This window comes from Rhea americana, unplaced genomic scaffold, assembly GCF_003343005.1.
Source record: "Rhea americana isolate MKP2758 unplaced genomic scaffold, rheAme1 scaffold_534, whole genome shotgun sequence".
Lineage (NCBI taxonomy): Eukaryota > Metazoa > Chordata > Aves > Rheiformes > Rheidae > Rhea > Rhea americana.
In genome coordinates this window covers 131,368-147,011 of record NW_028186684.1, presented here as the reverse complement: position 1 = coordinate 147,011, position 15,644 = coordinate 131,368, and the positions used below count along the sequence as shown (strand labels likewise).

The 15,644-nt window shown below is 62.2% G+C and overlaps 3 protein-coding genes across 7 annotated transcripts in view; all 3 read right to left on the bottom strand.

Annotated features, from left to right (window-relative positions):
- Positions 1-3,757: 3,757 nt before the first annotated feature.
- On the bottom strand, positions 3,758-8,851 carry EEF1G (eukaryotic translation elongation factor 1 gamma). The gene is made up of 10 exons (XM_085318430.1): positions 8,770-8,851; positions 8,275-8,433; positions 8,073-8,136; positions 7,592-7,734; positions 6,446-6,589; positions 6,193-6,322; positions 5,430-5,616; positions 4,699-4,871; positions 4,485-4,609; positions 3,758-4,070 (listed from the first exon to the last, which is right to left on the bottom strand). The coding sequence occupies exons 1-10, from the start codon at positions 8,782-8,784 to the stop codon at positions 3,912-3,914; spliced, it is 1,299 nt and encodes a 432-aa protein (XP_085174556.1). The 5' UTR covers positions 8,785-8,851; the 3' UTR covers positions 3,758-3,911.
- A 273-nt stretch (positions 8,852-9,124) lies between these two features.
- On the bottom strand, positions 9,125-11,333 carry POLR2G (RNA polymerase II subunit G). Of its 5 annotated transcripts, none has more exons than XM_085318431.1 (8): positions 11,229-11,331; positions 10,835-10,944; positions 10,599-10,758; positions 10,400-10,450; positions 10,198-10,263; positions 9,825-9,896; positions 9,486-9,586; positions 9,125-9,362 (listed from the first exon to the last, which is right to left on the bottom strand). In XM_085318431.1, exons 1-8 carry the CDS (start codon positions 11,238-11,240, stop codon positions 9,140-9,142), a joined length of 795 nt encoding a protein of 264 aa, XP_085174557.1. In that variant the 5' UTR covers positions 11,241-11,331; the 3' UTR covers positions 9,125-9,139. The 5 variants fall into 5 exon arrangements, with proteins under 5 accessions (XP_085174557.1, XP_085174560.1, XP_085174561.1 ...); XM_085318432.1 differs by having other exon boundaries at positions 9,156-9,362; positions 9,553-9,586; XM_085318434.1 differs by lacking the exon at positions 10,599-10,758 and having other exon boundaries at positions 11,229-11,333.
- A 574-nt stretch (positions 11,334-11,907) lies between these two features.
- Positions 11,908-15,644, bottom strand: part of INTS5 (integrator complex subunit 5) — a 4,023-nt gene continuing 286 nt past the window's right edge. The window contains exon 2 of the mRNA XM_085318442.1: positions 11,908-15,261. Coding sequence (XP_085174568.1) covers positions 12,453-15,261 — 2,809 coding nt within the window. The 3' untranslated portion in view covers positions 11,908-12,452. The remainder of the gene's footprint in view (positions 15,262-15,644) is intronic.

Here is a 15,644-nt window from a genome sequence, read left to right as displayed (position 1 = left end):
CCTGCATCAACGCCAGCCCCAGCTGCAACCCGGCCAGCCAGGCGCAACACTGCAGTCCCGCTTCCTGCAGCAGCAGCCCACGGCCATGGGGACGGTCCTTGCTGGGGCGGGTAGGCAGCGCGTGGCCGCACGGAGGGATTTTTCAGATTCCGAGCTGGCAGTCGGCCATGGCCGTTCCCGAGCCTTGCGCCAAGCGCAGCAGCAGATTTCAGCTGCTGGCACAGGGAAGGAGCGAGGCCGAGAGCCAACCAGGAAAGTGTAATGCAGCCCAAGCACCAGCAGAGTGCTGTTGGCCCCGTTGGGACCCCCCCCTCCCCCGGCTCCCTCTTCCCGCTCAGACACATGGTTAAGGCATGCTGTGCAAAGCCGTGGGTCTGGGCCGTGCAGCAGCCACAGGCCAAGGTTCAAGAAAGTCCCAGGAGGGACGGGAGCAAAGCTGGAAGTGCCACATCCCTCATCTACCTCATCCCATCTCCACGCTGCATTTTTTTCTGGGCTATTCTCGTGATTTCGGAGTCGGGGGGCAGAGTAGCAATCTTTGCTGGGGACTCTGGGCAGGACACAGTAGGGTGACTCCCCCCCCACACACACACTCTGTGCCTCACCACAGGCAGCAGCCACCCCAGCACGAATCACCACTGGCCACGGGAAAGGGGAACCACTCCCGAAGCACAGGGCTGCGGCACATCTGCATGCACTGAACCAGCCCCACCCTGCAAAGGGCCACGAGCCCCTTCTGCACCAAGCTGCGTGCAAGGTGAGCACTGGCCCTTCCAGGTCCCTATGGTGCTGCAATTCCCTCAGCCCCGAGGCAGCTCCACATCGCCGCCCTCCCTGGTGCAGGATTCCTCGAGAGCTGCAGGGAGCTGGGCGCCTAGGCTAGGAGCCAGCCCCGGTGCCCGGCTCAGCCCCAGGCACACCATACAAACTAGCCCTTTGTGGCACTGGCCCTTTGCAAGCTGCAGGGGTGTCATGCTTGCCGGTGGCTGGAGCCCCATGCTGGGCACCTCGGCAGGGCCCAGCAGCTGGCAGCGGGCATTTGCAGCAGCCACTCCGGTTCCTGACTCCCTGCCGCAGGGGCTTGGGCTGGGCTGGGCTAAGCAACCCTTCATCGCATTCCTGCTGCAGCCAGTAAACAAACAGGAATTTGGCCGCAGCACTAGAGCTGCTCTCGCGCCTCCCTCCCACGCCAGGCTGCGCACAGAGCTGGGAAGAGGCCGAGGCAGGGAAACACCCCAGCCCAGGGGCCGCAGGGTGCAGCAAACTCCAGCTCAGGACTGCTGGGACCTGGCCGGGGCGACAGCCCTGCTTGAACAGAGTGGGCAGGAGAGCCAGGGCATTGCTGCACTGGCAGCTCCCGGGAAGGTGGCCCCGTGCTTGGCAGAGCTGGAGGGGGGCGGTGGTGGAAATGACTCGTCACCAGCGTGACAAACCCAGATCCTGCACCCATGCACTAGGCATGAGCCCCAGATGCTGTTGCACTTCCCAGTCTTCTCCAGGGCCATTTTCCCAGCACATGGAGACAAGCACAGAGCAGCCCCCCCCCCCCCCCCCCCCGCGACAGGATAGCCCCTGAGGCTCCACAGTGCGGAGATGAAAGCCATCCTGGCCCCTCCCCAGCGGAAAGCAGCTCTGCAGGATGGCATTCCCATGTTCTCAGGCTAGCCTCCCTACCAGTGCCTGTGGGAAGCAGCCTGGGGAGCCACTGGCTGGGTGGGGGCTCGCAGATGGCAGAGGTCTTGGCAGGTGGCTGGGGGGCTCAGCGGGGCAAGGGGCATGGTGAGGGACCGTGAGACTTGGCAGGCAGTGGGTGGYAGAGGGCTCAGCGGGCGGGGGGCTCAGTGGGGCAGGAGGATCTCGGTGAGTGGCTAAGGGACTCAGCAGCGTGGGAGGGTGGCTTGGCAGGAGGCTGGGAGGTTCGGTGGGGTGGGAGGTCAGCAGGCGGCTGGGGAGGCTTGGCAGGGTGGGGGGAGCTCAGCAGGCAGCAGGGAGCACAGCTGTGAGTCAGTGCTTGGAGCTGCCTGGCCAGCCTGGGTGCGGCCCTGCTTAAGCAAGAGCAAAACCAAATCCAGATGTGTGCCGGGGGTGGGGGGGTGGGCAGGGTGCCAGTCAGGGCTGCACCCGCTCCCCCACATCTGGGGGCCGTCACGCGGCGTGGACAGACAGACAGACAGAGCAGGGGCAGGCGTCACGTGCCGGGGCTGTGGGGTGGGGGGTTGCTGCAGCACAACAGTGAAGCAGGAGCTAGGCAAGGGGTGATCCCGGCACCCCCGCCCACAGAGGCAACTGTGGGACAAGCAGGAACTGCCAGGCAAAGCATGTGGCTTCATGGTTGCTGCTGGTTTAACCCAGGGTTTATGCAGTGAAGCCTGCAGGACAAGCTGGGGGACGATCGTTGCAGCCTGGGACCCTGCCAGCCTCAGTGCGAACTGGGGGCTGCCCCCACCTTGTAGCTCGGAGGGGTCCATGGCAGGGTTGCACCACAGTTTGCACCGTCATTGCAGCATGAGGCAGGGGAGCAAAGGCCGCACCTACATCTGCAGGTGCGGCCCTAACTCTGCACGCAGGGAGGAGTGGCTGCCTACAGGCAGGGCACTGGGCCCAAGGACCCCGCCGCTGCATGGCGCAGAGTCCCCCTGCCCCACCAAGTGCGCCAGCACCAGCCGGCCTCTGCTGTGCCGCTACTGCTGGCCCCTGCCCCACCCGCCAGCACAGCAGCAGGATGCGAGAGCATGACTCACGCTTCCTCAGGGCCCCCAAAAGCGCCAGATGGAGACGATTAGCCCAGCCCTGCCTCCCCAGCCCCCCGCCAGCCAACAGCAGGGCACTGGGGCTGGCCAGCTTGGCCCTGTGGGGGCGCTGGCCACAGCTCTGCCCTGCAAGCTGCAGGCAAGCCCCAGGGTCATGGGGCAGGAGCCTTGCGCACGCCAGTCCCAGGGCTGCGGTCCCTGCATGGCACTCAGTCCAGCCTGGCACCCCCAGCCCAGGCAGGGCAGTTCCCAGAGCAGGGCAGCCAGCCCACGTTGCATAACTCCCTGGGGGTGCATGGCCACCAGCCTGAGTCACTACTCATGCAGGGCACCCCGGGCACCAGGCCAGCCCAGCCTGACTCACCTCAGAGGCTCCCCCAGGGAAGCCCAGCAAGGCAGGTGGGAGGCCAGCGGCGAGCTGGACCGGCCCTGCTGCGTGCCACAGCCCTGTGGTGATGCTTCAAAGCCTTATCAGGAAGAGGGGGCAGAGGTCAGAGCACAAACATCCTCCCCATTTAAGTGCTGATCTGGCCCCCATCACCATGGAGGTGCAGCCCTTCCCCACGCTCACTCTCTCCAGGCCAAGCCTCACCCGTTGGTGCTACTAGGTAGGGAAAGGCCGAGACAGCAGGTTTTGCAGAGGGTAGCAAGAGCTGCTCGTGCTACAGCAAGGAGACCAGAGAAGCACCGTCTGTGCCCTCTCCATCTCTGAGGGAGATAGCATGGTACCAATGGCCATAGTCTTGCACCAGATCCCCAGGGGGGTGAGCCCTACCAGGACATGAAGCAGAGTGCTGTCGCAGGCCTCAACTCCTGAAGAGTGCCAGAAACCCTCTGTCCTGCGCTCACCACCTTGGGGAATAAGGCCCAGCCTGCACAAGCCTCCRGTCCCCAGGAAGGATCCTGGCTCAATGACTTCTCTGCCCAGGAAGAGAACTGGTATGAGCAGGGACCCTAAGGCCTTCCAGTGCCATCCACCCACCTGTTCACAGACAACAGAGCCTAGATACTAGCACATCTGGGGTTTTATTTTTGTTCGAGTCACAGATGTTTGTCCCAGTCCCCACCTCAGAGACCAGCTCACAGCAGCCTGGGAGCACTCTGGCCACCAGGCCTCACCCTCCATGGTCAGTTCGTGCAGTGCTGCACACAGCAGCAGCCTCATTTGAAGATCTTGCCCTGGTTGAAGGATTTGCCAACATGTTTGAAGTCTCCCTCCCACATGAAATACTCCTTGACCAGTGTCTTGCATTCCTCACTATCACTGTCCAGCTTCCTCCAGGTGTAGGACTCATAATCCACCTGCCAGTCTGGACTCAGCTGGAACAGAGGTTGCACGAGAGGTTAGCACTGCAAAAACGCAAGCTTACACACAGCTCTCCAGCCCACTCCCTCTCCCTGGGCTGAGGGACACGCTCCTTGCACTGCCTGGCTCCCTGCTTTCTGCCTATCCCCAGGCCCAAACGCTCCCAAAAGCGAGAGGCAGAAGCTGCAGTGCAAAGACCCAACCTCTCTTGTTCTGTCAGGACAAGGAAGAACAAAACCCATAGGCAACAGAGGGCCATAGGCARCAGTCCAAATACGAGCCAACTGTCATCTCCCAGCACAGCTACGGCACTCCTGAAGCAGCTCCAGGTCACGCGTGGGAGGAAGGTGACTCCCAGGGTCAGCAGACACCTCRCAGGCCAGGACTGCTCCCCCAGCACCATACATGCCAGAGGCTTCTATGCTCACCGTGAAGGCCAGCTCCTGGCCCCGGAAGACCCAGACACCGGAAATGCTGCTGTCGTTGTTGGTACCAAAGAGGATGACACTGGCAAAGGCATTTTTACGCAGCTTGTCCAAACGCTGGAACATGCCTGGAAAAGAGGAGCAACAGTCAGTTGGGATGCATCTGACAGTGCCAGAGGCAACAAGCCCTGGGAAGGGAGTGGTGCAGCAGTCTCACCTGTGATGAGGTTACAGCTCATGAAGGTCTGGGTCAGCTCCTCGGGGAAGCGGTATTCTGCGTACCAAATCGACCAGCCCTCCTTGTCAAAGTGCTCCCAGAAGTGGGGCAGGGCCACGGTCAGCGTGTCTTCGTTAGAATACTTCCGCTTGAACTCATCCATGATAAACGGACTGCAGCAGAGCACAGCTCTCAGGCAGGGACTTCCCAGCCCCAAGCGCAGAGTACTGTGCTCGCCCGCACGCCCTCTCCCGGTGCCTTGTCTTGCTGCGTGCCTACTAGGGTGTGAGACAGCCCAGGCCTGCACCCAGCGGCTGCTCTCTGGTGGCCAGAGGAGACAGGACAGCTGCGGCTGCCAGCAGCTCGGATTTCAGGCAGGGGCTGCCAGAGTGGAGGGACTCCAGCCTTGTGGAAGCAGAGACACGGAGCACCCAGCCCTGCACTGCCTCCCCTCCCCCTTGCTGTTCTGGAAAAGCARCTTTGCCCTTTTCCATCCAGCCCATGGCAGGGAGGGGGTTGGCCGCATCCTCGCTGTCTCTGGCACAAACAAGTGCTGGTGGCAGCCAGCCCAAAGAGGCCAGCCGCAGCAGAGGGGGAAGCAGAGATGCAAGCAGCTGTACAGCCCGCACAGTGGGGGGAGCCCTCTGGGGAGCCCCCCCCAGGCTCCACCCGCACCAGGATAGAGCCTTCACTTYGCTTTGCAGCAGCAGCACCCCATGCAGGGCCCTCACCTCTTCGGTAGGTGTGCAAAAGGATCCTTGGATTTGGGCTCAGCAGCCAGGGCCTGGTCACACTCATCCAGCTCTTCCTCAGGTGCTGGCTTCTTCTCTTCCTTTTTCTCTTGCTTCTTCTCCTCCTTGGCTGGTTTCTCCTTCTTGGGGGTGTCTTTCTTCGGCTGGTTCTCAGCGAATTTCTTGGCTACGGCCAGGACAAGGGCAGTCAGTTCCCCTCTCCCCCTGTATCTGACCCTAAGAAAGAGGTGTGTGTGTGKGGGGGGAAAAGTGAGTTGGAAGGGGGGAGTTCCCACAGAGAACAGAACAACCAGTTCCCCACCGTTTCCAGACCCTGGCCTTCTACTTCCATCAGTAAGGTCTGGGAACATCCTGCCTCCAGGGCAGGAGCTGCTGGGCCCAACAGATGGGACTGAAGCCAGGACCCCTCTCCAGCACCTCCGGCAGTAGCTGCCGCAACCTCTGGCATGAAGAAGCATCCTCACCACCCCTCTCCACCTGCCCTCCAGCCTCAGCCACACCGACATGGAGCACTGCCGTTCCGGAGAGAGACGGACAGAGCGAACGGGAGAGCATGGGCCCAGCACAGCTGCCCTTGGTAGGAGGTCTGGGACTGTCCAGCTGCCAGTGGGAAGCAGGGTCTTGTCTTCCACATTCCACAGCCATCTCCAGACTGTCTCCCAGATACCCACGGATCAGGCAGAGACCCATCAGCACCAGTGGCACATATATCCACGTGCAAAGCCAAGAGCCACCTCCTCACCATCAAACTGGGCCATCTTCTCGCAGAGCTTCACATCACCCAGCACAGCCTTAAACTGCGGCTGGTTGAGGCACGTCACAAACCAGCGGTTGACATTCACATAGGGTTGACGGAAAGCCGGTTCCAACACCTGCAGTGTGGGAAGCGGGGGAGTGGGGTTAGGACTGCAGAGGACAAACCAACACAGCCCCTTGGCACAGCAGGGCCTGCAACACAGAGCATCCAGCCAAGCCCCCTGCACCGGGTTTCACACCTGCTTGTAGAGCCAGAGGAGGGTGCACACCACCGTGATGTCAGCCAGCGAGATGCGCTCTCCCACCAGGAATGTCTGGGTTTTCAGGTGGGAATCCAGGATCCCCAGGACCCGCTTCACTTCCTCCTTTGCGAACTCTGTGGCCTGGGGAGGCGCAGAGAGACAGTGAGCCCCTGTCAGTGGCACGGGCAAACGTCTGCTCCTGCTGCACGCAGGGCAGATGTTGACCTGCTCCTTCCAAACTCTTCTCTCCCAGGGTGGATCGGCAGAGCCCCAGTGCTGGAAGAGGCAACGCTGGCCAGCGCTGAGCCAGCTGTATGCAACATTATCTTAAAATGCTGTCAGTAATGGAACAGCTCCCCATGAACAAAGGACCCTTAGCCTTCTCCTTTCTCCTGGGAACCAATGACAAGTCTTGAAACCTTTCTGGAGATCCAGTGGTGTTTCCTGTAGGATCAGCGAATCTCAGCTGCTGCCCTGGCATGCGGCAGCCCAGCCAAGCCAGGATACTGCATCCATAGGTTGCAAGCCTCAGTGTTTAGAGAGTCCCGTTCAACACTATAGCTCCCTTCTCTCTGACCCACAATATCAACAACTGCATCCAGCCTTAATACGCAAAGATCTTTGGGAGTTAACGAGTGGCCGGCAGCACTTCTTAGGTGGTCTCCTCCAAAGCTGGTCTGGAGAAGGGATCCCCTTGATCCCAGCTCCAGTCCATCCTGGAGGAACACCTGCCCCAGCAAAGGGCACTACGTTTTCTGCCTTGGGGATATGAGAGCTCCACAGCTGCCTGGGCCAGCTGGAGGAACCCAGCTGCCCTCCTGTCCCAACAGCCATTATGTCAGGTTTTTCTTTAATTTTTTAAACAAGTGCTGCATAAGGAAGAGGGACAGGGGTGTGGAGACACCACAAAGCCAGGTGCCACCTCTCCTCGGGCCAGATTTCTGCTGAGTTCTGCCCTTGCCCCAGACCTGTCTCCTTACAGATGCAGGAGGTTTGGGTAGTGAGAATTCGTGAACAAGGAAGGCTTCTGCAATCGGCAGCGGGCACTGCGAGTCTGCAGTCTCCTCAGTGCCCTTGGGAAAGCAGAGCTGCCACCTGGCCTCCCAAACAGAGGGCAGCAAAGGCACCTCGCTGCGCACTGACCTGCTTGTTGTAGTGCATGATGCCCAGTGTGGGAAACACCCAGGTGCTGGCAGGGGGAACGATGTCACTGTCAGCAAAGTTCACCCATTGGACAATCTCAGCAGCTGTCTCCTTGGTTGCACCTCGCAACTCATCATTACTGACTGAAAGCAAAGACAGGAAGCCCATCAGGGCCCAGTGGCCACAAGGACCCCTCTGCCCAGCAGCGAACTGCACTATGCATCCCCCCAGGGAACCTGCAGCGCCATGCCCTGCTTAGGAGCAGTTCCTGTTCCTGACTTCATCAAGGAGGGGAAACTTCCCCATCCACAGCAAGAGACAAAAAAATAGAAAGAACCAACCCTGAAAAGACAGCAACCACAGCAAGATGTGCAAAGGGGGTATAACACCAGCAAGGGGACCAGAGGGGCCCATGACAGGCTCCCCACCCCCACCACCCCGAGTGTGCCCCCAAGCCCAGGACAAAGAGGCCAGTGATTACCATAATATGCAATAGCGTTACTCTCGAACACACAGAAACCGTCATCGCCCTCAAAGGCCGGAACCTGGGAAGAGAGACGGTGCCAYTGACGGCAGAGCAGCTGAAGCGTGGCCCCCTCGGGGCGCCCCTGGCTCCCTGCAGCTGCCCCCAGGGCCACGGGGCAGGCTGACCCTTGCTGCACTGTCYTGCCGTGGACACTCACCTTCCCTACGGGGAACTTCTTCAGAAATTCGGGGGTCTTGTTGGTCTGGCCGAAGTGGAAGTGGGGCGGGCTGGAGAGGACCTTGATCTTGGCCCCACTGTACTGGGCAGCGATGAGGGCTTTGAAGGCCCGCCAGTTCTCGGGGTAAGTGTAGAGAGTCTATGGGGGAGCGGCAGGCCGTGACGGGCCAGATCGGGCCTCCCCGCCACGTCGCCCTGCCCCGGTCCAGCACGTAGCGCCCCCAGACATCGCTCTCCGCCCGGCCTGGTCTCCCCACCGGGACCCCCCGGCCTGCACCGCCCCTCTAGGCCCGGTGCCTCCCCCCCTCGCCTCGGTCCCCCGGGCCGCCTCCCCGGCGCAGCCCTCGAGCCCCGCGCTCATCTCCAGCCCCACCCGCGCCGCGCCGCGCCCCCACCCGCAGCCCGTCGCGGCGGCGCCGAGGTCCCCAGAAGACGGCGGATGGCAGCGGATGCGGCACGCAGCCGCCGCGCTCACCCCGGCCACGGCCATCTTGGCGAGTGGAGAGAAAAAAGGAGGTGCGCGCAGCCGTAAAGCCCCGAAGTGCTGGCAGCCGGGGCAACGTGCAGCACTTGAGGCACGCGAGTCGTAAAGCGAGACTGCAGAACGACCGGGAAGGCAGGCTTCCGTGTAACGTCACGGCGGAGGGAGGGACGCCGCCCTGGCCCGGCTCCACAACTCACGCATGCGCACTAATCTCACCGCATTAAAACAGGCCAGGCCTCTCAAAGCGGCGACGCTCCTGGTGGGTCCCCGCCGCTGCCTCACTCCCGTTACCGCCCGGGACCCCAGCACAGGTTCCAATGGGCCATGCCTACCCATACACTCCTCCAGCAGGAGCAGGTCGTTAAGATACAAACCCGTTTTGTTTAAAAATAAAGAATCTTTTATTAGCAAAGATTAAGCACCGAAGGGAAGCCAGGCCAGTCACCGGGTGCCCTCTGCTCTGTTCCTCCTGGGCTCCATCACGCACTTTCTGCCAGTAGCGTGGGAGGCAGTGGGCAGGAAGGGCCCATTGCCTCTGGGCCCAGCCACCACTTAGACAACAGTCACACTTCAGCTCACAAGACCTAAAAAAGATACAGGGAAAAGGAGATAAAGCCTGGAGCAGCTGACACCCCACAGCCCAGCCTGCCCCGTCCCTTAATTGTTCCCCAGGATGGGGCAGGAGCATCCCACCAGCGCTCACGGACCTAGCCGGGTGCCCACGGTAATCATGCTGCCCCCTGGGCAACACGGCGCAGTGGCCACAGGACTCACCCAGGTAATCATCCATGAGGGAGCCGATGGCAAACTGGGAGAGAAACAGAGCTGTGGACATTGCAGCGAGGAGAAGAGGCTCCGCCGGCCACCCCACGCCCCTCATAGCCCAGCAGCACCTGCATGCTGGGCKGCTTCCAGGCAGAGGAAACTAGGAGCCATCTCCCTGTAGTCATGGGAAGCCCCCGCACACATGCAAAGCCAGAGCCCCCATCCATTCCCAGCCCCTCATTGCGGCAGGGAGCCCAGCTAGCTCTGCCTGCACCACTTACAATGTCATTCTTATCTACCCGCGTCCCCACGATCTTCAGGCGGATCTCATCATCCTGCTGGATCACAATGTCCTGAGGACACAGAGGGCTGGGATTAGAATCCATCAGGAGCAAAAGTGCCCTCTGCCCCCATCCCAGCTCCCTTGAGAGCATGGGAAGATTGAGTGGAGCCGAGTACTGAAACCCAGAGCCCAAAGGGCTTTCCAGGAGGGGGGCAGAACAAATGAGGAGTTGCCCCAGGAAGCCCCAGACCTAAGGAGCTTCTGAGGAGGGGTAGCAGCCCTCTACACCCTGCATCTTCCCCAGAGCCTGTGCCAGGGCTCCCCCACCACATTCCTGGAGCTCTCTCTCCCTGCTGCAGCCAAGCACGCACCTCATCTACCGTCTTGTAGCATGGAGGGTTTGAGTTGGGGTCGAACTCCATCTCAGAAGGGATAGACTGAGAAGAGATGAGGAGTAAGGAAGGACTTGCAAGCACCCTAATCCACTTCGTCCCTGCTGCAGACGGGTGCTCCCATGCTCCCTGYGCTCAGACCTGGGGCAGCAAGGGGATCACACCTCGCCTCAGCACTTACATGGCGGGAGATAAAGCAGGACATGGGGCCAATCTCTGTGAAGAGTCCAACCTGGAGAGGAAAGACAACTCCATCAGCAGCAGGGCAGAGGCAAGGGGAGCTGACAACATCTCCCCTGGAGACATGCTGATTTTAGTGGTTCCTCCCAGTCCATCCCCACCAGATGGCTCCATCTGTGCCAGGACAGAGCCTCCATCACCTTGTTCACTTGCGTCACCACGGCGTCCACCACCTCCCCCTTGAAGGGGCGGAAAACGATGGCCTTGTACTTTACAGGGTAAAGGACAAAGCCGCGTCCTGGCTGGATGACGCCAGCACCAATGTTGTCGATGGTGGTGACAGCAATAACAAAGCCATACCTGCGAGGAGAGGGTCACRAAGGGGATCAGAGCACCTGGAGGGGAGGGGTGCAGGACCCAACCCCCTCGCACTCACTTGCCCGTGCACGTTCCCTCCACCTCGGTGAAGAGCTTCTGCTTGACGGTGTTGAGCAGATTGGGCCCAAAGTACCGTGGGTGCAGTAGGATCTCATGCTCCAGGGAGATCTGCAGAAAGGGACACAGGGACCGGCAACAGCTCCCCCCGGCTCAGCAGGACCCCAGGATAACTCCCCCCATCCCCTGCAGGGACTTAGCCCCGGAGGAGGGCCTCGGGGAGGGCCCCCCTCCAACCGGGACGCCCCAGAGCTTGCCACAACCCCCTCAAAAACAGGCCAATGTCCCTCTCCTGGTCCCGACCCTCCTCGGAGCGGGCTGGGGCTGGAGTCCCGGTCCCGGTCCCGGTCCCGGTCCCGGTCCCGGTCCCGGTCCCGCGCGTCGCTGCCACCCACGTGATAAAACATCCTGCCGCCGCCTGCTGCCTGCCGCTGCACCGGAACGAACGTTAGAGCCGCGAGCTCGCCCCTGATTGGCCACCGCGCGCCGAGAGCCCCGCCCCTACAGAGGCCCGCCCGTGCTGCTCGAGCGCATGCGCCAAAGACTAGGGGCGGGAAAGGGGCCACGCCCCGCCTCTTGCGCTTGCGCATGCGCATGCAACCACCCCGTCGGGGGCTGCCCTGGACGGCGGGGGCTCGGCGAGCTCAGCGCCGAGGTGCTCACTGTGATGGGCCCGGCTGGGCGTGATCGATGGCAAGGGAGGGCACGAGAGGCGACTGACGGGGATAACGGACAGGGCGGGGCGCGGGAGGGGGTGTAACTGCCGCCCGACCAAGCCGGTGACGGGCAGGTTGACGGATGGATCGACAGGCCACGAAATGACGCAAAACTGGGCTTTATCGGCACAAAAATAAACCGGACAAAGCAGTGGGATCCAGCACTGGGACCCCCCCCGCACCCCCAGGAAGCACCCAGACCCTCCCTGGCTCCCCCGGGAAGCACTGAGACTCCTCCGGCACTGCCAGGAAGCACTGGGCCCCTCCCCCAGGAATTACCTGAAGTCTCCCCCGCCCCGGGTTCACCCAGGAAGCACCGGGACCCCCGACACTCCCCAGCCCGGCCCCCTGGGCACCTCTACCACCTCCCACCACAGCAGGGTCCGGGGCAGCTCTGCTCTGGCTCTGCTTCTCCATGGGGTGAGTGAGGGCGGCCAGGGGCCCACAGATGCCACAGCTCGCCACTCCCTTCTGCTCTTTATTTAGAAAAGGGTTGGGGGAGCCAGACCCCCTTGGTGGCCGCATCCATGGGACCCCCTAAGTGAGGTGATCCTGGGGCAGGACCACCTCACTTCCGCCTCAGCCGTGCCAGGGCCAGTGCAGAGAGCAGAGAGGTGCCAGAGAGCATCCTCACCCTGATGGCACAGGGCTTTCCAGCCTCCAAGGGGCACCTTGTCCACAGCCCTTGCTGATGACTGCTCCAGCCACGGAGGCACGGAAAAGCCCACAGTTCTCAAAGCCCCCATGAGGAGACTGAAGTCCTGGGTGGTGCTGCCCCATAGCAGCCCAGAAGCCAGGGGAAGAGCACCAGGTCCACCTGTGCTCCAATGTTCAGTCTGGAAAAGGCTGAAGAAAAAGCCAAGCGACAGGAGGATTAGAGCACAGGCAACCATGAGGCAGGGGCTAGGTGCGGAAGCGGCCAGCCAGCAGGCCAAGGCGGTTGATGTTCTTGTGCAGAACGCTGTGTAGCACYGCCAGGTACTTCCCCACATCGCTGTCCCGGGAGAAGTCCCGGAAGAAGAGCCCACAGTCAGCCTGGAAGGTGAACTTCTGTGGCAGAGGGCTGTTGTCGCGCATGTAGTCCCAGACGCTGAGAAGCAGCAGGTGGACCTCGAAGGGGGCCAGCTGGTGGAAGATCTCATGCATGTTGCCCAACACAGGTGGTAGCAGGGAGCCCTCCGCCATGCAGGCCACCAGGGCGCAGGAGGCCTGGAGGTGCCAGGGGGAGCTGGTGGTGTCACTCTCGCGGGAGGCCTCCCAATGAGCCATTAGGGTGGCCAATAGACCACGGAGCAGCACAGAGCAGTAGCAGAGTGCCGGCCGCCCAGCTGCCACCAGCCGCAGCAGTGGGAAAAGCAGGGGGTTGTCGCGGAAGCGGCGGCAGATCTGCAGGTCACGCTCAACGGTGCTGCGGGTATGTTCCTCGGGCGGCCAGCACAGCTCGCTGCCCGTCACATCCGGGCACACGCTCTCCACCAATACCACTGCCACTGCCTTGGCTGCCTCAGGGCTGATGCCTGCTGCTGGTGGGACAGGGGCCTCAGCAGGGCTGTAGCGCCCACCCCGGCAGCACCGCAGCAGCAGGCTGAGGAAGCTCTGAGTGTTGTGTACCAGCTCCTCTGGTGCCCGCCCACCCACTGCCACCAGTGGCTTGAGCCCTCGCCCAATCACCCCGGCGTGGAACACCGACCACACGCTGCCTGAAAAGTTGACAGCAGCCGTGAAGCGGCGGTTGGTGTCCAGCAGGGAGACCCGGGCCCCCTCTAGCCCAGCCTCATCCCCGCTGGGGTCCTCACCCAGGCCCCCAAAGAGCTCAGCATTGCCACGGTGCAGGGCTCCCTCCACCAGCTGCTGCAGCACGGCCTTTGTGGCGGCGGGCGAGGTGCCGCTGAGGCGTGCCAGCAGCCGACTGCTGTAGCTGAGGCTGGTAGGGCTCTGCCGGCGCAGCACGAGAAAGAACTGGTGCACAGCAGAGCGGACAATGACGAGGAGGTGAGCGGGGCAGACGGCACGGGGCATGGGACAGACGGAGAGCAGCAGGGAGGCAGCCTCTGCCACCTCAGGGCTGCAGTGCAGCAGCAACTGCCCCAGGTCATGGAGGTGGTGGGAGAGGACAGCCCCCAAYTGCGTGCTCATGGAGGCTGGGCCCTCGCCCTCCCACTGCACGATGAGGGCCAGGTTGTGGAAGAGCTGGACCACGTGCTGCTCTGGCAAGCCGCCAGCATGGATCTGGCACACGCACTTCTTCACTGTGGCTGGGAGCAGGTCGGTCATGCAGGAGCTGAGGACAGCATAGAGCTGTGTGGCCAAACCCAGCTCTTCCTGGCTGCGGGCCAGCGTCAGGAGATAGAAGAGGGCATCGGTGGCACAGTTGGGTGCACAGTAGACGGCCAGGAGGCCCAGCAGCTGGTGCTGCCACAGGAAGCGCTTTCGCTCTAGCCGTAGTGTCTCCACGCACAGCTCCCGCACGTGGCCTTTGAGCTCGTCCAGGAAAGGCACGGGGCGTGGCGGGGCATCTCCCAAGCTGGGCGCACCCCGGTTGTACACCAGCTTCTGCAGGTTGAGCAGCAGCAGCTGGATGATGCGGTCGCAGGCCTCACGAACGCTGTCATGCACAGCCAGCCCTGGTGTGGTGATGACGGAGGCTGGCATGGCTGTGTTCACTAGGAACTGGAGGATGCGGTAGGCCCCAGCTGAAGTCTGGCAGATGAGGTGCACCACAATGCTCACCATGTTCTCCAGGTCTTCACGAGGCAGCGAGGTGAAGTGCTGGTGCAGCTGGTTGAGGACACTGGGCTTGAGAGAGTCCACAAGCTCAGAGGAGATGGTGCCCAGCAGCATGGGTGACATTACTGCCAGCTGGAGCAGAAATGGCACCGTGGCCTTCTGGTGCTGATCCCGCACAGGGCCCAGGCTCTCGTGGAACATGCGCAGCAGCTCCTGCTTGATGCTGCTTGAGTGGCGCGAGGCCAGGTGGCCCAGAATACCCACGACAGAGGCGATCTTGGGCACCCGCTTGTCGGCAGCAGTGGGGAAAAGCAGATCCACAGGGGCTGCCCCATGCACGCAGAAGTCTTTAAGGCCACAGGAGAGGACACGGCTGATGATGGTGTTGGGGAAAGAGGAGCCGATGTGGGCCACCACCCAGTCAAAGTGGGGGGAGTGCTGCACTGAAGTGTCCAGCAAGGCATCCACACAGGCGTCGGGGCAGGTGCTGATCATGGAGGAGAGGCACTGGGTGTAGATGTCCATGAGTGTGCGTGTGGCCTTGCAAGACATCCATAGCTGCAGCAGCTCATTGAGGCTGGAGGCATGGGGCACACCGTGGCGCCCAGCGTACTTGCTGCTCAGCTGCCCCATGAGGTCAATGGACCAGGCAGAGACAACGGGCGCCCAGGCCTTGGGGTTAGCCCGCACAAAGTCCGAGAGCACGTGCTGCACTTCCTGCACCACATCGTCCAGGCTGGGCCCTGGGGCTCGCCCAGCGACTGCCCCCAGCCCCACCTCGCTGCTCTCCCGCTCCAGGAGATGAGTGCAGACGTGCTCATCGAAGACAGCACGGAGGTGCTCCAGCACAGCGTGCCGGGCAGGCGGCAGGCTCCGCAGCAGCAGAATGGCGCAGCGAGCATGCTCCTTCAGTGTCAACTTGGTGCCATGCACGGGGTCCACGCCGCTCAGGAACGCCTTGATCTCCTGCGCCAGCTCCTGGGAGCTGCCAGGCAGGGACAGGTCATGAGGGCCCAGCCAGGGGGGCTTCATAGGCCTCTAGGCTGCAACACTGCAACAGGGACTTGGTAGCTAGGGCAGGCGGAATCGGGGGAGGGGGCTGCACTGAGGGAACCCTCTAAGGGCCGTGGGAGGGTCCCAGTGAGAAAGATCCAGCCTAGGGGGGCTGAGGAAACCAGAGAGGGTCCAGGAAGGGGGATCGAGGGGAGGGACCACGGGGAGGGTCCCGAGGCTGGGGGGTCCCAGGGTGGGACCGTGGGGGGTCTTGGAGCTGGCTGATCTCAGGGTCAGAGGATCCTGGGGGAAGCAGTTCCCGGGGAGGCACTATAAGGAGGATCCCGGGGGAGACGATTCCTAGGGAGGCACGGG